Raw genomic sequence first — 22,571 nt, forward strand, 5'->3', positions numbered from 1 at the left:
TAAAGATAGTCTGAGGGTCTAGCTCAAGACTGCTCTCTAGTTACAAATTTGCTGCAGTTATTGAATCTTGCTGAACTTACTGGATTCGAATCAGGTCTGAGAACTAAATCCCAGGATCTGTTGTTAAATAGGTCTCAATTTCGCTTGAGACGTTAAAAGCAAATATTAACATTAAATGGAGAAAAATAGGTGTGCACTGACCACCAGGAGGCATAAGCAACATTCAAATTGAGATTTGTCATCTCACTATGTGGCATGACTAGAGGCAAAAAGAAAACACGCCTCCACACGTCAGCCGAAGTAGTTCACTCCACTGCTGATTTACTTTAAAATAATGTCGTTAACTGTGCCAATCAATACATTGTCTCACTTTAATGAGCTAGTCAAAGAAAAAAAGTCAATAACAATGCCCGATAAAAGCATTTTTGTTACTTTGTGAAAAGTTGTTCAGAGAATAAAAGAATACCAATTTCAATGAAGGCCCTGGGCCGTGGGTAATGCGGACAAGGGTTCACTTACTGCTCGAACTGTGCCTATTGCAGATGGAAGAATGCTCTTGGCAGTCCCATGAAGAAAGTTTACATGATAAGGAATTAGAATAACAAAGACTGAACAAGACAGGAGGGACCAGTTTTCTTTCCCGAAAGCAGTTAGGCTTTTGAATGAACACTTTCATGGTTGATTTTGTGCTGCCAGCTAACAAATTATCAGATTTATCGAATTCAACTTCATAACCCAACATGGGTAGATTTTAACACGAATAATACTCTCCAAGTTGTTAATTTATTCAATAAATTCATAAAATCCCAAATGGTTCTCATTTACCATTAATAATGGGTAGACCTTTGCATAAACACATTTAAAAAAAACCTATGTTATTACTTTGTGTAATAAATTTGTCTAGTTTTCCAGCCTTTTAGTGATGAAAACCGTTGGTGGCAATATGTACCGAGGCATTCAAATATTGTTATTCAAAATAAAGAATAATACTTCATGTGTTTTAATGTATTGAAACGAAGCCTGAAGTGCAGTGTTTCGGAAATCACGCATCCAAATTTGGAAATGCTTGATCTTGACAAGACATTCTAAACAAAAGTGCTTCTTTTAAATAAGTAAAGTAGGTATGTTTTGGGTAATACAGATGCAAACAATGTGTTATTTAATGTAACCACCCTAGATAATAATTCATGTGATGACAATAACTGCTCCAAACATTTTGCTTGTCAAGTCAAGTCAAGTCAATTTTATTTGTATAGCACATTTAAAAACAACCCACGTTGACCAAAGTGCTGCACATCTGATTAGGAAAAATTTGTGTACATTGTCTGACCCGAATTGTCGGTCCATTTTTATCCACAGATGCTGCCTGACCAGATGAACTCCTCTAGCAGTTTTTTGTTTTTTTTCCACAACTTAACCAGCTTGCAGTTTCCAGATTCCTTACTTTGCTGAATAATTTTCAATTACAATGGCATATACACACATTTCTGAAATAATTGGAGGCGATTCAGAATCAGTTCTGCCACTCACACTACAAGACCGCTAGATACGTACTACACCTATTTATGGGAAATTGAATATAACTTACCAGTTTGATGGCCACATATTCATTTGTGTACAAATTCTTTCCTGTATACAAACAAAAACAAAAAAGTTTTTTAAGAGGAACAATGGATCCCCAATGCCTTATGACTGTAAATGCACATGGATGTAAATTCATTAATAATAATCTACTTCCAGAAAAGGTCAGCAATGAATCACATCTACAAAAAGGGCCAAAGGTGAATTCTAAATGCAAATTTACCTTTTGAGATTCTATATTTGTTTGTACGTTTAAAAGTATTGCACAAAACTAGTCAGACCCTCAGATTAAATGCATTGCTCCTTCCAGGTTCTGTCAAAGAGCTTACGAAGAGCTCCCCTTCCCCTCCCCCCACTCACCATCGTCAGATCTGTGGTCATTTAAGTTCCTTGGAACCATCATCTCCAGGGACCTTAAATGGGGGGCCACCATCGACTCCACAGTCAAAAAGGCCCAACAGTGGATATACTTCCTGCGGCAGCTGAGGAAACACAATCTGCCACAGGCAATGATGGTCCAATTCTATACTGTTTTCACTGAGTCCGTCCTCACCTTCTCCATCATGGTCTGGTTTGGCTCAGCCACCAAGCACGAAATCCGGAGGTTGCAACGGATCGTTCGCACAGCTGAGAAGGTTGTTGGCTACAACCTTCCCCCCCATTGACGAACTACACTGCGAGGGCCAGGAAGCGAGCGAGCAAGATCATCTCTGACCCCTCTCAACCTGGCCACAATTTCTTTGAAGCACTTCCCTCTGGAAGGCGACTCCGGACTGTCAAAGCAGCCACAGCCAGACTTGAAAATAGCTTTTTTCCACAAGTGGTAGTTCTACTCAATAACCAAAGTCTGTAGTTTCTTTTTTGCTCTGGTTTATTTTCACCCACATGTTTAGACCATAATGTTATATCCTTATTGTTTTGATGTGTTTATGCTTTATTCTTAATTGTTAACTGTATGTTTGTGTTGTCATTTGTGAGCGGAGCACCAAGGCACATTCCTTGTATATGCACATACTTGGCCAATAAACTTATTCATTCAATTGCTCTGACCTGCAGTTCTTTACAAGCTCAAATATTAAATTGACTCATACAAAAACAGGCCAATCTGCAAGTGGCCACAACATGACGTGTACTTAAGCAGATGGGAAGCTGACTGTTCATTATGTGGCAAGAACTGTATGGAGTGTACAGGTCACATTTAAAAACATGACTTGCATACAGGCAACTGTGCTTGCTTTTGATTGCAGGATTGAATCTGGTCTTATGATACAAGGTGCTCTGTGTTGTGCTTGGTGCAGGTGCGGCCCAGACTCATAACTGCTCTCAGCAATTATCCAAGATCTATCCTGTTTCATCTGAAGCTCAAGAAATAGGTTTGCACAACCTTGATGCGCAAATCTTCAAAAAGGTCAGACCCCAGTCTAAAACCTATTTTTGTGCTTGGCTGCACCAGGCTTTGCTTTGACCGCAGGTACGCTAACTCCAAGTGTCACTGTAGGTTGAGGTTTGATCCACCCCTATTTTTGTGAAACATGGAACTGGCCACATTGCCCCCAAATGTTCTTTCTAGCTGGATCTGTTGTAATACCCTTCCCACAGAGCAGTTAATCCAGAGGAACATCCTTGATCGTAAATCAACTGAACGAACAGTGGTCCGAGTCATTTGGCCAAATGCCTCAACCACAAAGTTACAAAGCTGTCAAACAAGTACCAAGACTTTGCTTGAGGCAGGCCATCCCTACAAAAACCATGGGCGCATCTGCAACAACTTTAACAGTCTTTGTTATTTAACGCACAAGAATTTTTATTTTTATTTTTAAGTAATAGTTCTCCAATTTCCCCCCCACATTAAAATCATAAGGGGTTGAATGCACAGAGACTTTTACCCAGGGTAGGGGAATCAAGAACCAGAGGACATAGTTTTAAGGCGAGAGGGAAAGATCTAATAGGAAACTGAGGGGCAACTTTTTTCTACTCAGAGGGGGTGGGTATATGGAAAAACTGCCAGAGGGGGTGGTTGAGGCAGGTACAATAACAATATTTAAAAGACACTTGGGCAGATACATGGATAGGAAAGGTTTAGAGGGATATGGACCAAATGCAGGCAAGTGGAATTAGCTTAGATGGGGCACTTTGATCAGCGTGAGTGAGTTGGGCCATAGGGCTTATTTCTGTGCTGTTTGACTATTTGAATATGCATGCTTTACATTATCCTCATTTAGAAAGGCACCAGGTCATTTCTGAATTCAGGTGATTGTGGAACATTGATTGCACTTTACTGGACAATTAGGCGACTATACAGGATCTGGCAAATATCTACTTTCAACAACCTATTTAATTGTGCATCATTCTTTTTTGTTCGAAAGTTAGAAAAATCTAATTACACACTTTTATCAAAGAAAAATTCTTCATTAAATGCAATTTCATCATAATGACCTTTTGGCCAGAAGCTAAATCACAGCATTTAAGTGATTACTAGGGAATCCTTTTTCAACCACATGCAGAAACGTTTGGCTCCCCTTCCTTTAAAAGTACTCCCAAAAATACAGAACATATCTTCTGTCTGCAGACCAAATTATTTAATGTTATACAATGCAGCAGTTAAAATATAAAAACTTAATGCCTGAAGCAAAATCTTTGCCTTAATCCAGTTAGTTTTCCATAAGAGTGGGGCCATTTCTTTTAAGAAGCACGAACAATTTTACATGAACAATGGCACGAGTCTTTATTTCTATTTGAATAGTTTACATATTTTCTATAGATTTTAAAAGGCAAAAGCAATAAGGAGTGACCTGTTCAGGAATAAGAAAGGTACAATGTCTTTCTCAAGTTACAACATGTTTACAATGAGGAATTGTGGATTGAAACATTCAATGAATGCATGAGAATTTAGATTATTTGCCAAAGCTTCTCAGAGAAATATGCTGAATGAGTTTGAATTTATAGAAGAGATTTAGCATGAATATATAGATGAAGGCTGTTATGAGAAAAGATTAGAGATTCTTTAGGGGAAAAAAGGTTAACAGAAATTATTTAGACCAAATGGAAACAAACTGTTCGACAACATTTGAAGGACATCAATGTTGATCTGATTAGTAAAAGAGAATAAGTCTGGCAATAATGGAGTCACCAAGAAAGATAATTTCACCCCCCAAAAAATTGAGGATACAGCATAATTATTGTATTTGACATGTGACATTACAAAAGATACAAGAGGCTGAAGAGACAAAATATAAATATAGAGAAATTAAGTGTACGCTGGAAGATGCATGATGCTTTCAGCCACAGGAAGCCAGTACAGTGGATCAATGAAGCTAAAGTTAATAACAGGGTATCAGGGACACAAACACAAAACACTGCAGTGGGCAAAGTTACAACCCATCTAGAGCGCTTCTGTTCATTAACCATTTGGACAGGTACATGGACAGGAGAGGCTTAGCGGGACATGGGCCAAATGTCGGCACATGGGACTAGCGTAGATGGGGCATCTTGGTCGGCATGGGCAAGTTGGGCTGAAGGGCCTGTTCCATGCTGAACACCTCTAAGTGCCAGACCTTTGGTTTGGCTTATTAGACAGACAGCTTGTAAAAATTAACCATACAAAATCAAACCAGTTTAATCAGAAATGGGCAAAGCAGTAAACCGAGGGAATCGGCAATTCTGACGACTCTCACCTTATCTTCCCATCCCCCTCCCCTTTCTGCGTTCCGCAGAGACCGTTCCCTCCGTAACTCCCTGGTCCACTCGTCCCTTCCTACCCAAACCACCCCATCCCCAGGCACTTTCCCCTGCAACCGCATGAGATGCAACACCTGTCCCTTTACCTCCCCCGCTCAACTCCATCCAAGGACCCAAACAGTTTTTCCAGGTGAGACAGAGGTTCACCTGCACCTCCTCCAATCTCATCGATTGCATCCGCTGCTCCAGATGTCAACTTATTTACATTGGCGAAACCAAACGCAGGCTCGGCGATCGCATCGCTCAACACCTGCGCTCGGTCCGCGTTAACCAATCTGATCACCCGGTGGCCGAGCACTTCAACTACCCCTCCCATTCCCAGTCTGACCTTTCTGTCATGGGCCTCTTCCAGTGCCATAGTGAGTCCCTCCGGAAATTGGAGGAACAACACCTCATATTTCACCTTGGCAGCTTGCAGCCCAGTGGTATGAACATTGACTTCTCCAACTTTAGATAGTTCCTCTGTCCCTCTCTTCCTCTCCCCTTCCCAGATCTCCCACTATCTTCCTGTCTCCACCTATATCCTTCCTTTGTCCCGCCCCCCGACATCAGTCTGAAGAAGGGTCTCGACCCGAAACGTCGCCCATTCCTTCTCTCCTGAGATGCTGCCTGACCTGCTGAGTTACTCCAACATTTTGTGAATACTCACCTAAACGAAGCTCTCCAAAGTTTCCACATCCAATCTTCTTTCCCACTCGGAAGTTGGGACCCACCATTAAGACTCCAGAACTGGTCCCCGAGCTCCGGCCACAGTTGGTTCCCCGTCCACCAGACTTTGACATCCTCTTTGCTTCTTCTGCTTCACCCCTCCCCCCTCTCTTATCAAAATCCATAAGTTTGTGATAGCCTGGCTTCTCCACGGTTACTTTGCCATGCAAACCCACAATGCCAAAACTTGGAATTTTAGTATATCATCACGGTTGAAGCAATGTGCTACTCCACGTTTAGCACCACCAAAGGTCTCGACAAATCTCCCATTTCTGTCTTCTCTTGTACATTTTTTAAGAGACGGCGCATCCTCCGGCCAAATCGAAATTAGAGATGCAACAGCCACTTTCCTTTTTGGTGTAGACCTGTAAAAAAAACCAAAATCAATGACTTTATATTTGTTGCTATTTGCACAGATTTTTTTTTAAATCTCAAAATTACTAAGAAAAAAGACCATAGGAAAAGGTTAGTTCAGATACTGCATTTGAGTTTGGGTTTTTTTTTCGAACAAATTCATATTGTACAACAATCTTTTCAATGTTCTTTTGCTGTTTTGTATCTGTCGTTGTTTCAATTGGTCCATCTATAATGACCATTTTTACTGTTTACTCCAGATTTCATTGCGCCCTGGTGCATATGACTAGAAACAACAAACTGAAACTAAAAATCTTTCCTGCTGTTTGCTATAGAGGAATGTTCCAATGTTACAGGGGATTTTGATAGCAGAAGGAAGGAGGAAAAGCGTTAAATCAATACCAAGCCTGCAACGTCCTCCATATTCTAGTACTTAAGTAGGATTTTTAAATCCTGCAAATTCTTGTAATTTAAAACCTTAAAGGCCTAGTATCATTTTTCAATTTTCCAGTCTCGCCTTTCCAGTGCCTGCCTTCTCCCCATACCCCTTGATTCCGCTAGCCCCTAGAGCTCTGACTAACTATCTAAGTCGATAATTTTCCAGTATGTTTAGGCAGAAATGACCATTGACAATCCCTTCCCCAGAAACAGGGCCGTTAGGTACTGCAGGGTACGGTTGTGTACAACTTACTTTTTCAGTATTTCCACTTGTGGGAAAATATGTCACAGGTGCTCCAGTATGCCATTTTGTTTGGCATGTGGAAGAGAGCAGATGGGATCAACTCTATTTGTTTCCACTCCACAGCGCCAAGTATGAGCACCGCAATGTTCAGTCAAAAAAAAAAGTACAATGTCCTTGTAATCCAAAGCTGCTCTGCCCAAATTACTCCATAATTCATTTTTGGCATGAAATTCCCATTTTCCCATGTAATTTGCATTGATTAATTCGATTTCACAGGATGTACATTTTTTTTCTTCCCAGCACAAAGACATTTGATTTATCAGCAGAATGAATCCATGAAGGCTGCACAACATTACCTATCTCAGTGTTCAGTTTATATTGATGTCAAGGCCTGTGCTCTCTGTACGTACCCATAATTGAAAATGGCAAACAATGGAGAATTCTGCATTAAGACAGAGACTGTACATCAATAATGGGAATTCGGTGCAAAGCAGATTGATTTAAATAACACTGATGGTAGATTGGAAAAAGCCCAGGCACTGGTAAAAGATATATCAGTAACTTATTTGAGGACAATAATGCACAAGCAGTCATAGAAACATAGAAAATAGGTGCCAGGAGGAGGCCATTTGGCCCTTCGAGCTACCACCGCCATTCATTGTGATCATGGCTGATCATCTACAATCAGTAACCTGTGCCTGCCTTCTCCCCATATCCCTTGATTCCGCTAGCCCCTAGAGCTCTGTCGAACTATCTAAGTCGATAAAGGCTTAGTATTATGGGCACAACAATAGATGGAGCAAACTGTACGATTGAGTGTGGAATATAGTTCTATATATACAATGTAGACCATCAGTTTAGTTTAGTTTAGAGGTACAGTGTGGAAACAGGCCCCTCGGCCCACCGAGTCTGCATCGACCAGCGATCCCCGCACATTAACACTACTACACACACTAGGGACAATTTTTTCTTATACCAAGCCAATTAACCGACAAACCTGTACTTCTTTGGAGTTTGGGAGGCAACCGAAGATCTGAGGAAACGCACGCGGTCAAGGGGAGGACGTACAAACTCCATACAGACAGCACCCGTAGTTGGGATCGAACCCTGGTCTTTGGCGCTGCAAGGCAGCAACTCTACCACTGTGCCACCGAGAGTCTCTTTGTCTCTACAACTTATCTGCAATGGGGAGAGCTGAATCAGACAGTACCCTAGCTTATGGAAGGATCGTTCAGAAGGCTGATAACATAGGGGAAGATGATGTTCCTTGGTCTGGTGGTGCACTTTCATGATTCTGCACTTTTGCTTGATGGGAGCAGGGAGAAGAATGAATGACTGGGGTGGGACAAGTCTTTGATTATGTTGGCTGCTTTTCCGAGGCAGTGTAAAGTGTCGATGGAGTCAATGGTGGGATGTCTGGCGTGTGTGAAGCGGCACGGTGGTGCAGCGGTAGAGTTGCTGCCTTACAGCGCCGGAAACCCGGGTTTGATCCTATACAAGCATGGGTCGCGTGGGTTTTCTCCGGGTGCTCTGGTTTCCTCCCACACTCCAAAGCCGCACAGGTTTGTAGGTTATAAATATAAATTGTCCCTAGTGTGTGTAGGATAGTGTTAATGTGCGGGGATCACTGGTCGGTGCGGACTCGGTGGGCCGAAGGACTTGTTTCTGCGCTGGATCTCTAACTAAACTAAAGAAGGATACCAACGTGAAACGCCACCTATCCATCCATTCCTTCCGCCGATGCTCCCTGACCTGCTGAGTTTCTCCAGCACTGCGTGTTTTGGTCAAGTGTGTGCAGAACAGTGAATGCAATTTAAAATCCTGGAGGCCGACATCATTCTTCACAGTAGCCCCTTAAATTGGTGGTGAACAATCTCCAGTAAATGTAATTTAGAATGTTGGACTCAAAATCCCTGCTTAAACCTGTAGTTCTGTTTTTAACCTAGATTTTTGTGGAGCCACCATGGACTGGAGTTGGTTTCAGTAACATTACCGAACAAGGGAGGTCCACGAATTCCCTTTAAATGGTTGGAGCAGTATTCACTCCAACCATTCACGATAGGATTCAAGATTCACGTTAGCAATTAAAAAGCTAAATACTGCAGGTGCTGGAAATCTGCAAAACAAAGCATCGGAAAATGATAATACTCAGGTCAGGCATCTGTAGACCGAAACAAGAGTTAATGCTTCATGTTAATGACTTTTCCTGGTGGAAGACAGTGGAAATAAATTACTGCAGGAAGAGGGTGAACACACGATATAAATACAGGACTATCTTTTACCTCGTGCATCAGAATTATACAGGCGGAGAAACTCACAAACTGGGACCTCATTAGTATGCTGCCACTTGCCACTAATGAGCTGGAAAATAAAACTTCCAGAGAGATTGATGTTCCACACAACTTGTGCAATATTTCTGTGGACTGCTTAAATGTTACTAGTAAATGAAGATAAAATTAAAAATCATACATTGTGCTGAATTCAGCAAGATTTGTCGAGAAAATGTGACAACCTTTAAAACTGTGCATATGCATATATGTGTGCATGCATACACATGAATATCTGGGAGAGAAAGAGAGGAAGCAGGGAAGTGTGGCTGGAGAATGAATGGGCAACTTGGCAGTTCGGTAATTTTATGGAACTTCTTTACGTGAGAATCCCTCGAGAACCTTTTACCAAGATAATGCGAATTAATTTAGAATTTAAAGTGGTATACATTGCTTAAATAAGACAAAACATTTCTATGACTCAGGATCAAAAGTGGTTTGTCACAAAGAGTAGAGTTTAAAGTTCTGAACTAAGATAACTCACATGCCACACACAGGTGCTAGGCAATGGCAATATCCACCCAGAGAAAATCCAGCAATGATCCCCCAATGTTCAATGACATTATCATCACTGAATCTCCTACTATCAACATCCAGGGGTTGTCATTGACCAGAAGATGAATTGGAACAACTGTATTCACAATGGGGCTGCAAGAGCAGGTCAGAGGTGAGGAATCCTGTGGCGAGCAAATCACTTCCTAACTCTCCACAACCCATGCACCATCTACACAGCTCAGGAAGGGTCTCGACCCAAAACCTCACCCATTCCTTCTCTCCAGAGATGCTGCCTGACCCACTGAGTTACTCCAGCATTTTGTGATACCTTCGATTTGTACCAACATCTGCAGTTACTTTGCTACACATCTACAAAGCTCAAGTCATGAGTGTTATGGATGCTCTCCGCTCGCCTGGATTGCAGCTTCAACAATATTCCAGCAGCTCCACACCATATTGACAGCAACCTGCTCAATAGGCACCTCATCCACAACTATCCGCTCACTCCACCAACAATGCACAGTAGCAGCAGTTTGTACCATCTACACAACGCAACTCGCCAAGACTCCTTAGACTGCATCTTACAAACCCACAACCTGGAAGGACAGGGACAACGAAAACACTGCCATCTGGAAGTAGCCCTCTAAGCCACACATCATCATAAATTGGAAACATATCACTATTCCTTCACTGTTGCTGGGCCAAATCCTGGAACCCTCCGAAACAGCGTTGTGGATATATCCACACCTCAGCGACTGTAGTAGTTCAAAGCTGTAGCTGACCAACACCTTCTAAAGGCTCATTCAGGGGATATGCAATTAAATGCTGGCTCAGTCTGGGAAACCCACATCCCCTGAATGACTATTAAAAAAATGATATATTTTTGCTATCAGATGACTGAAGCAAATATACAGTTACACAAAAAACAAGTGGCACAGCGGTAGAGTTGCTGCCTAACAGCGCCAGAGACCCGGGTTTGATCCCGACTAAGGGTACTGTCTGTACGGAGTTTGTACCTTCTCCCTGTGATGGCGTGGGTTTTCTCCCAACCCCAAGGACGTACAGGTTTGTTGGTTAATTGGCTTCTGTAAATTGTCCCTAGTGTGTAGGATAGTGCTAGTGTATGGAGTGATCGCTGGTCAGCGCAGACTTGGTGGGCCGAAGGGTCAGTTTGCACGCTGTATCTCTAAAGTAAATATGATTGATGCAGGAAAATACTGAGCATACTCTGCAAGTCTGGCTTCATCCACAGTGATGATGTCATTATCATTTCAGTTGGTGGCCATTTCTGTTGCAGCACCAAACACACCATCATAAATGCAGAGGAGAGAAAGATAGAAAATAGGTGCAGGAGTAGGCCATTCGGCCCTTTGAGCCAGCACCGCCATTTAATATGATCATGGCTGATCATCCAGACTCAGTACCCTGTTCCTGCTTTCTCCCCATATCCCTTGATTCCGTTAGCCCCAGGATGCAAACCATCACTACATCATTGAAATGAATATGCACCACTCTCAGAGTGTCATTATCTTTTATTTTAAAAATATCAAATTTGAAGCCCTGGACTGGGTTATTTGTTAACTGTTACCCAACATCCCTGTTACAACTTGTAATCTGTTTGCTCATGTTTGGCTTCCTCAAATAAAGAAACAGTAATAGAATTAACTCTGCCCAACACATTCCTAATGTAACATCTTACTGACACTCGAGCAGGCTCTTCTATTTGACACCTTCAGAACAGTGAAAACATTTTATACAGTCCTCGGGACGACTAGAAAAATGCATCTCTGAACAGAAGGGTTTCGGCTCGAGACCCTTCTTCGGACCCTGAAGGGTCTGAAGAAGGGTCTCGACCTGAAACATCACCCATTCCTTCTCTCCAGAGATGCTGCCTGTTCCAATGAATTACTCCAGCATTTTGTGTCTACCTTCAGAAAGGGTTGACATGCATGCAAAATAACAAATAACTTTGGTGAGAATATATACGAGGTCACGATGTGGCTTTCTCTCAATGTAGTCATTACACAATGTCTGCGGTTCCTCAAGCAATTTCATCCCACTTTTCACTACGACAATATTCAAACCAAGTCTTGCATGTAAACAGCCACAATTGCACAGAATCTAATCATTTAAAAGCACAAGCATTATTTTACAAAAAAGGTACAGGCAGAGACAAATATAATTAATCCTCAAACAGCAGGTTTGAGGAAACTCCCACTTCCTTGGCCAACTGGTTGTACCAGTTCATAAGCCTATAATATCAGCAGCAATTATTACATTAACCATCAGAATAATGTAAAATTAAAATGAAACAAAGTTCTTAAAGAGACACAAAGTGCTGGACGAACTCAGAGGGTCAGGCCGCATATCTAGAGAACATAGATAGGTGATGTTTTGGATTGGGACTCTTCAGACTGGGAGGGGGAGAAAGAAGAAAGCAAGAAGAGAAGAAGGGTCAAGACAAAGCCTGGTGAAGGATTTTTGATAATAGGCAGATCGTTGGACAAAGGCCAGAGATGAAAACACAGAAAGTGTGAGATTAGAATCGAAGGGGTGTGAACTGGTTGAGTCTATTTTGAAGGCAACATTGATGCAAAATAAAAGATAGTCCATTGCAGTTGGTGCAAACATAAGGAAGGCAACATCCAATTCTCTTGAATTTGTATTGCTATTTTTGTGCAGAAGCTACTAATATTTTGCATAAAGCTGAAAGGGAAGTAAACAATTTTCTATTTTTAGACCTTGTGATGGACTAAAAATGAGAGAATCCACTAGGTGTCCACTGTCAAAGCACCTCCATAGCAGCTGATTACCTAAAAAGTCGTACTGCAAAGCTTTTTGACAAAAACTGCTGGAGTAAACAATGCACTTTCAAAGGGGAAATGATGCAATACAAAAAAGCCACAACAAATTAAAAATGGTTTAATTTTACACACACAAGCGCGAGACAATTTTGAGGGGAGCAGGCATCAGTATATGAAATGGAAAAACATCACTTCTCCATGTTCTCCAGAGATACTGCCTGACCCGCTGCTGAGTTACTCAAGCACTGTATATTTTGTATTTCACCTTTTGTTCCACCTACTGGCCTCACACCATTGTCTCTACTATCCAGCTTAACTTCTTTAGTTCTGGTGAAAGACTGGAAACATTAACTATTTTGCTTTCCACAGATGCTGTCTATCCTGCTGAGTTTTCCATCATTTGCCGTTTCCAAAATGTTAACCTTTTTCTTAAAAGGTGAATTGTGGAACTTTTGAGATTCCTAATTGATAGCAGGTATTGCTACAGGTTAAGAGAATGTCAATCTGAAAACTACTAGTACGTACACTTTATAACGATTTTCAAAAGAGAACCTTCTGTCGGGCACATGAAAGCAATCAGAAAAAATATATATATTATTTTAAAATCGCACCTGCAAATTGTGCAGACCCAGTACATTTTCCCAAATTCTTTTGTGAAACCTTCGCATTTGTTCAAAAGCTATATAGGAAAAAATGATCAACTTTATAGGAAATATGAGGAATCCAAAATAAAATCTTGTCCAATTTTGGCTGGCAAATATTGACCCACAAAATGGTATAGCCAGACATAGTAGCATCCGATTGTACTTTTAACCACAGGAAGTCATGTGTTGAGCATCTTTATTTTAGTTCAAGCATATAATTGTGGCGTTGTACACACCACCTCATTATTCTTCAAAAGCTACCTTTTGTATTATAAATTACACAAGTTGATTTTTGTTTCTTCATTCACAAATCCTTCTAGGGCTACCCGACATTTTGTCCTTGAGCCCAATTTTGTAATTGAGGGTGTCAGGGGTTGGGGGGGGGGGAGAAGGCAGGAGAATGGGGTTGAGAGGGAACTATAGATCTGCCATGATTGAATGGTGGAATAGGCACGATGGGCCGAATGGCCTAACTCTGCTCCCATCACTTATGAGCCGATGAATTGCTTTTTCTTTAAAACTGTCACGACAAGGCTTAGCAAAGTAGAGGGGTGCTGCATTTATTTAAAAATCAAGGAACACAAAGCTTTCCACATCTTTTCCATTCTTCTCAAACATTTAAAAATCCTTTTTGGCTCCTTGGAATGCTCTTTAAAGACACCAGAGACCAAAAGGGGGACGGGGGGGGGGGGCTGCCAAGAACAAAGAGGGACCATTGGGACTAGAATGAATACTTTGTAGGCCCCCTCTATACATGGTAACTCCTTGCATAGTTTGTGTATATTATGCAAAACAAAGAGTTTCACCGTACCCAGGAACATGTGACAATAAAGTGTCATATCGTCATGGTAAGTCAACATCACCAAAACATCAGCCCACTCCAGAAACCTTGTGCCTAGATCAAAAATACAATAAGCTTGACTTAAAGTTGGCTTACCAACGTTTTGGAAAGGAAAATTTGCATTTATTCAGCACAACAGAAAACATGTTTATTCGTGAGAGTTAGATTCCTGTTGACAGAAAACTTATGTTGGAAGTGGGACCTGGAGAATCTAAAATTACAAATAATGTAAATCACTTTCTCAAATTTTCGTTGGGTTTCAAATGCACAAATTGAGTATTGAATTTTGTATTAAATACTAAGTATTTAATTTGTTACTTGATCTCAATGGTTCAAGAAATATTCTGTCCAACTGGTGCAATGAAATTACTGGTACAATAAGAATGCATTACCAGAGATGCCAATCTCTGCAAAAATGAGATACGTACCCCTTACATTTGCACTATACAAAAGCACTTATCATACCAAGAAAGAAGGATTTAGTGGAGAGAATGCATGCATGTAAACAAATTTTGAGGGGAATTGAAGGAGGAAAAAAAGGGTTGTTTGTCGGTTAATTTTCAATTAAATCTTCATACCGTTAGGTTGCAAGCTACCCAAACAGAATACGAGGTGTTATTCCTCCAGTCTGTATGTGGCCTCACTCTAGCAATGGAGGCTGCCCAGAACAGAAAGATCAGTGTAGGAATGGGAATTAAAATGGTTAGCAATGGGAAATCCAGCAGACTTCTCACTCCGATGTTCTATTCTCCACCCAGGCAGACTAAAATCAAACTGAACGGTGCATTTTTCTAATGCTTACCAAAGGGTCATAAAAATTAATTGGGCTACTTGACAAAAACTACATTGTCAGCCAAGCAACCAGAATAAATAGCTGCAAATCAGCCACCCAATGGCCACAAGTACAGTTAACCTCTTCTCAACCGTAGATTGGATTTCCTAATTCTAGATACCAGCCTCATTGTTGAACTGGTGAAACACTCTTTTTTTGAAAACCAAGTTGCCCCACTCAATTGCCATTTTACTCATGACACAGGTGCTATTCGTTTAAATCTATGAATTAGTGAAAGCTGCAAATTTGCAAAAAAAATATTCAGGACTGTATTTGAACTTAAAGCAATTAATACACATGCCTGTGCTCTGATGATAGTCGGGACAGTTTTCTCACTGATTACTTTCATAAATTGACCTACCAATTAATCAAGTGGTTGTAATATTTACTAATTCTAATACGCAGTTGCATTATTAGAATAGCTTAAAATTACCACAGCGAAAACTGCAATTTTATGACAAAAATCGTATAGAAAAATCCAGTCCAACTCAATCAACAAAACAAAACAAGGAGGCAAAGAGAATATTGTTATAAGCAACACAATGAGGGATCAATAGCATTGCTTATGGCCAGTCTAGAGCTGCAGGAGTTTCTTACCATTCTCTTCCAAGAACAACCTGAACAAGTTCTCTTCACCACACTGCAGCAAATGTGCCACAAACATACTTGATTTTGGTAAAACAGCAATTTTTAAAAAAAAATCAAAATAAGTATTTTCATCTGCATGCATATATTATTACTGAAGGAAGGCCTGTAAAATTGATAAGAATGTAGCCTTTTTAAACAATGCTGCCGTTTTAAACAAAAATCAGAATTTCACATCAGATTTGTAATCTGTAAGATTGCATGCCACTAATTTGAAGGTCAGTTATCCCCGGGTGCTCTGGATAATATTCAACACTTAAATGTCATAACAAAAACAGATTTGGTCACTATCATGTGAGCATTTGTAGGAACGTCTGTGTATAAATTGTCTACTCGATTCCTTCATTACCAGGGTGTTTACATATCTTAAGTCCTTCATTGGCTACGAGGGTTTTTGGGAAGTCCTGAAAAAGGACATGTAAAGCATCATACACACTCAAGTCAATCTTGTATTTAGATGCGTACAGCCAAAATACGCCATCCAAGACCATAAGGAATTGCAGAGAAATATAGATGCAGCCCAGGCCATAATACAAACCAACCCTCCCATTTATTCCATCTACACTTCACGCGGCCACTGCAAGGTCACCAGCATAATAAAGAACGAGTCTCACCCCGGTCACTCCTTCTCCCCTCTCCTGTCCGGCAAGAGGTACAGAAGTGTGAAACCTCCAGATTCAAGGACAGTTTCTTCCCAGCTGTTATCAGGCAACTGAACAGTCTTTTCGCCAACCAGGGAGCGATCCTGAGCTACCATCTGCGTCATTGGAGGCCCTTGGACTATCTTTAATTGGACTTTACCTTGCTCTAAATGTTATTCACTTCATCCTGCAGCTGTACATTGTAGGCTACTCGATTGTAATCATGTATAGTCTTTCTGCTGACTGGATAGCATGCAATTGATGTGTATCTTGTATCAGCTTGCAAGATGTGTAACTTACATTTTCCTTGGTGGCCCAGTGTGGAGTGTACATGGTTTCAGTAACTTGGATTTGATGCTGGACCTTCGTGCTGTCTGTGTGGAGCTTGCACATTCATCCTCTAACCATACAGCCTTCCTCCCTCCCCCTGGTGCATTGGGTTTCTTCAACATCCACTGGTTGGTAGGTTATCTGGCTACTGTAAATTGCTCAGTGTTGATGGCGGTAGGTAAAAAATCAGAGCAGAGTTGATAGACAGGCAACAGAATAAGCTACAGGAAAATTTAATTTAGGAAGTGGGATTGATGGAATTGCTCCGAGACTCAGAATACACTGAACGGACCAAATTACCTCTCCCTACATCATGAGAAAATGGGACCAGACTGAAGTCACATTTGTCACCCTCTGGGGAAAAAAAAATTCACTAAAGATCAGAAAATAAAATTCAAAGCTCGGATTTGTTACCAGTTTTACAACACCTACATTTTTCTTGACCTTTAGATGTCAAATGATGTCTCTTTTGCAAGAGCAAAACAAAATAGAATTTACTTCAGTCTTCATGACTCATAGCTTCCTTCACCATGTTGCTTTACAGCAACCTAACTTCAAATTCAATGTAGACACAAAATGCTGGAGTAACTCAGCGGGTCAGGCAGCATCTATGGAGAGAAGGAATGGGTGACGTTTCGGGTCGAGACCCTTCTTCAGACTGATGTCAGGGGAGGGGGCTGGACAAAGATAGGATGTAGTCGGAGACAGTTCTCCCACTAGTCTTCCTGTCTCCGACCCCTCCCGACATCAGTCTGAAGGGTCTCGACCCGAAACGTCACCCATTGCTTCTCTCCAGAGATGCTGCCTGACCCGCTGAGTTACTCCAGCATTTGTGTCTACCTTCAATTTAAACCAGCATCTGCAGTTATTTTTCCTTCAAATTAAATGTGTTCCGTTTCCACATTTTCTTTTCCTTCGTCTATATTCATGGATTTTCCAATATGTTATGTGCAAGTCTTAGCCAGCATTTGTCACAATAAATCATTGCTCCTATCAATGTGTCAATTTATGGTTTATTAGTATAATTCCTCTGCTCTTTCCTTTACCTTTCATTTATCACTTGCCTCCAAGGTAGAAAAAAAGCAGGCTGCATTAAATGCTGCGAAAAGCAGTTAAGAGGTGTGGATACCTTATTTCTCAGCAATGTCTGATAGGAAATTGTGGTTCAGTCTTCAACAGATCCCATTGTGTCATTTCCGTTCACCCTGACCTTATTTCTATAAAAGGTATTCCTCCCATTGCAACTCCAACTGCATCGCCACAGTACAATATGCCACATCCACATGGTCTTTTATAGCTTGCAAAATACATCTTTTCCTATATGCATTCCCACCTTATGGTCACATTGTGTTGAATTGACTTGCTTATTGAACCCGTTTTCTGGGGACTTTTATTCACTTCACTGCAATTCCTGTGGTATGGCACGCAGGCTTAGCAAAATTCATTTTTAAACTACTTTGAAAATAAAGTCAACATTTATTGTCAGGCATTTATTTCACTTTTCATCTATTTAAATTTCCAGCAGTGTACAAAACAAGGGAGAACATTTATGACAGAATACCATTAACAAGGTTGGTATAATAACCTATGAAAGCAAGAACATTTGCAAAAAAGAATAAAAAATACTGCCTCCTTTAAATTGTGTTCCTTTGGTAGATATGTAATAAAAACAAGTTGCCTTTTTCATTTTAAAATAAGATTCTGATGATTGATTTATTAATGAATTCCAATTAGTAAAACAAAATACTTTTTCAATCTGGGTGTCCTAGTGCATCAGTCACTGAAAGGAAGCATGCAGGTACAGCAGGCAGTGAAGAAAGCCAATGGAATGTTGGCCTTCATAACAAGAGGAGTTGAGTATAGGAGCAAAGAGGTCCTTCTGCAGTTGTACAGGGCCCTAGTGAGACCGCACCTGGACTACTGTGTGCAATTTTGGTCTCCAAATTTGAGGAAGGATATTCTTGCTATTGAGGGCGTGCAGCTTATGTTTACTAGGTTAATTCCCGGAATGGCAGGACTGTCATATGTTGAAAGACTGGAGCGACTAGGCTTGTATACACTGGAATTTAGAAGGATGAGAGGGGATCTTATCGAAACGTAAAAGATTATTAAGGGGTTGGACACATTAGAGGCAGGAAACATGTTCCCAATGTTGGGGGAGTCCAGAACAAGGGTCCACAGATTAAGAATAAGGGGTAGGCCATTTAGAACGGAGATGAGGAAAAACTTTTTCAGTCAGAGAGTTGTGAATCTGTGGAATTCTCTGCCTCAGAAGGCAGTGGAGGCCAATTCTCTGAATGCATTCAAGAGAGAGCTAGAGAGCTCTTAAGGATAGCGGAGTCAGGGGGTATGGGGAGAAGGCAGGAACGGGGTACTGATTGAGAATGATCAGCCATGATCACATTGAATGGCGGTGCTGGCTCGAAGGGCCGAATGGCCTACTCCTGCACCTTTTGTCTATTGTCTATTGAGTGTGGCAATATTAATGCAAGTAAAGCACAGTTATATACTAAATTCACCAGATTCATTCAGACATTAGTTTTGTGTATACTGTAATGTCCTTTGAATCGGCTCACACCGTATCATGCACTGTAGTTTTACTCTGATGCAAGCAGCTACAAATCACCTCTGCTTTCTTTTTCCAATCTCTTTTGCTAATCTCCCTTTAAATCCTAGCTTACAAAACCCCCCATCTCTCTCTCTCTCTCTCTCTCCCTCTCTCTTGAGCAATGGAAAGTGCTGGAGTAACTCAGCATGTCAGGCGAAAACTGTGTAGGAAACGTTTAGGTGACATTTCAGTTCGGGACCCTTCCTCAGTCCCTTTCTCTCTCTCTCTCTCTGCACCCTACCTACATGATCTCTACGTTTCATGAAGAAGAAAGGCCATAAACAATGAGAGCCCAGCCATGAGAATGTAAGACTGGAAATACTAAAATCAATACGGTCTCAGTTCAGGGAATAAAATAACATTGGGCTAAGTGAGAGCTTGGGGACCTCTGGGACAACATTTAAGGTAGACACAAAAAGCCAGAGTAACTCAACAAGTCAGACAGCATCTCTGGAGAAAAGGAATAGGTGACATTTTGGGTCGAGACCCTTCTTCAAACTCTCGTCTCTCAACCAGAAACATTACCTATTCTTTTTCTCCAGAGATGCTGTCCGACCTGCTGAGTTACTCCAGCTTTTTGTGGCTATCTTCAGTTTAAACCAGCATCTATAGTTCCTTCCTACACAATATCTAAGATGATCAGTAGGCCTTAAGAACGATGTGGACGTTAATATTGAATGGCATTCTCCTACCTTTTATCATGTGTAAATCCATCCATTTAATCATCTATTCCTTTCCCCTCCAACCACCTGCTTATGCATCTTCCTCTTAAATGCAGCTTTGTCATTCACTCCAACCACTGAGGTAGCAAGTTCCACTTTCCCATCTATTTATATGTAAAAAAGTTTCTTAACAATCCACCATTGGAGATTTGGGGGAACTATATTACATTCATGACTTATACCTTTCTCCCCCAGAAGTAAAAACATTTTCCTGTTATTAAATTATTCCTCATTTTGCAGATCTCTATTTAGTTTGCCCTCAGCCACCTTTTAAAAAAAAGGAGACACAGTATTTTATCCTTTCCTTATATTTTTGCAACTGTTCCTGGTACCCTTGTTAGTGCTGCTACATCCTTTCCATGTGGTCACTAAAACCACACATTGTGCTCAGTGTGGTCCAACGAATGTGTTCGAACTAATGTGGTTTAACAAATATTTAGTATAACTTCATTTTTCAGTTCTATCCACCTGGAAAATATCTTTGGTTAGGGGTTACATTTTTTTTATCTTGCTAATCTGTGGTGCAGTTCTTAGTGACAGGTGCATTTGCACTATGAAATCCTCTTGTTCCTGCACGTCATTAAGTCTCCCACCTTCCTACTCTTCCTACAAAGTGTACCCCTTTGTATTTCAGTGTTGAATGTAATTTGTTACTTATTTGCATGTTCTGTTTTCATCAGTATCCCTCTGTAATTTGTTGTAGTGTTACTCATTATTTACTACTCTCTCCTACCTCTAACTTGGCCAGCTGTCAAGTTTACAAATGTTTTTTCTCTTCTGCTTTTCTCTTCTCCACATGGAAATCATTCATTTGAATATAAACAGCAATGATCCAAGCACTAATCCTTGAGAAGTATCACTTTCCACTCATTCCACCACCAATAGCTACATTTATTCCTCCTCTTTGTTTGGCCCCATTTGCCACTCATTTGCCTATCAAAAGACCTTGTGAAAAATACAGATAAATTACACCCATTCTTTCTGTTAGCCCCTTAAAATATTAGTACATGCATCACGACACACCATCTTGGTTTTAGGAATATAGTGCTGATCTTTCACATCACTGGGTCAAAATGCTGGAACTCCCTGTCTAACAGCATCATAGATAGGTATACCCACACCGCAAGGACTGCAACAGTTCAAGGTAGCAACTCACCACCACCTTCTCAAGTGCAATTAAGGATGGACAATTTAATTATCAGCTCAGCCTGCGAAGCCCACATCTCTCCAATTAATACTGGGGGAGAAAAAAAACATTCACAAGAATTTAACACTTGTTAAGATGAAACATTCTAGCGCAAAGGCAATGCAGAAAATTTGGACAAATCTGTGCACCGACATCAGTTGTTGTTAGTAAAGGCAGCGTGCACGAACACACAAAGACCAAATCAATAATGCAATTATGGCAGAATTCAGCAGATAATAAAGAAAACACTTGGGAGCTACAAGTCTGTGGAAAATAAGAACAAAAACAAAAAACCACACTGTGTAAAAAGGAAGGAGAAATAAGGAACTGCAGATGCTGGTTTACAAAAAAAGACAGTGCTAGAGTAGCTCACCGGATCAGGCAACACTCTGGAGAAAGTTGATAGGTGACGTTTCGGGTCAGGACCCCCCTTCAGACTGATTACAGTTGAAAGGAGGGAGGCAGGACAAAGCCTGGTAAGCCATAGGTGGAAAATAGACACAAAAAGCTGGATTAATTCATGAGGACAGGCAGCATCTCTGGAGAGAAGGAATGGGTGACATTTCGGGTCGAGGCCCTTCTTCAGACTGGTTAGTGATAAGGGAAATAATAATAATATATTCCTTTATTCGTCCCACACCGGGGAAATTTACAGTGTTTACTGTGTATTCCTTAACTGTTACTGTTGACTCGTTCTGGGAGCAGTGCTGGTTGTGCAGTCTCATAATGAGAGATATAGACGGTGATGTGGAGAGATAAAGAACAATAAATGAAAGATATGCAAAAAAGCAACAGTGACAAAGGAAATAGGTAATTGTAAGCCGTTTGTGGGGTGAAAATGAGAAGCTAGTGTGACTTGGGTGGGGGAGGGATAGAGAGAGAGGGAATTCCGAGGCTACCAAGACAGAGATACTGCCTGTCCTGCTGAGTTACTCCAGCTTTGTGTCTATCTTTGGTTTAAACCAGCATCTGCAGTTCCATTCTCGATTCCATTTCAAGTCCTCATTCCCAAAAAAGACCAGGGGAGTTCAGCCTGAATCAATAGACAATAGGTGCAGGAGTACGCCATTCGGCCCTTCCTGCGAGCACCGCCATTCAATGTGATCATGGCTGATCATTCACAATCAGTACCCCGTTCCTGCCCTCTCCCCATACCCCCTGACTCGGCTATCATTAAAAGCTCTATCGAACTCTCTCTTGAAAGCATCCAGAGAATCGGCCTCCACTGCCTTCTGAAGCAGAGAATTTTACAAATAAAGCCCAAATTAATTGGAACTGCAATTCAGTAAGCTATTGCAATACAGTAAACTGGTTTCTGCTTTTACAGCTACTCGAGTGGCCACGTCTATTCTGCATTTTAAAGTCATTAGCCAAATGAAGTCTATATTTCTACACCTCTATTCCAGAAGTATTAGTTCCAGAAGGTAGACTTC

The 22,571-nt window shown here is 41.0% G+C and overlaps 1 protein-coding gene across 3 annotated transcripts in view; it reads right to left on the minus strand.

Moving 5' to 3' along the window:
* LOC144607357 (casein kinase I) overlaps nucleotides 1-22,571 on the minus strand; it is a 113,040-nt gene that overhangs the window by 38,276 nt on the left and 52,193 nt on the right. For all 3 annotated transcript variants that reach the window (XM_078424142.1, XM_078424143.1, XM_078424141.1), the window contains exons 2-3: nucleotides 5,969-6,392; nucleotides 1,589-1,629 (exon numbers count right to left, since the gene is read on the minus strand). In XM_078424142.1, coding sequence (XP_078280268.1) covers nucleotides 1,589-1,629; nucleotides 5,969-6,152 — 225 coding nt within the window. In that variant the 5' untranslated portion in view covers nucleotides 6,153-6,392. The remainder of the gene's footprint in view (nucleotides 1-1,588; nucleotides 1,630-5,968; nucleotides 6,393-22,571) is intronic.

The sequence above is a fragment of the Rhinoraja longicauda genome, chromosome 28, assembly GCF_053455715.1.
Source record: "Rhinoraja longicauda isolate Sanriku21f chromosome 28, sRhiLon1.1, whole genome shotgun sequence".
In the NCBI taxonomy this organism is placed as follows: Eukaryota; Metazoa; Chordata; class Chondrichthyes; order Rajiformes; family Arhynchobatidae; genus Rhinoraja; species Rhinoraja longicauda.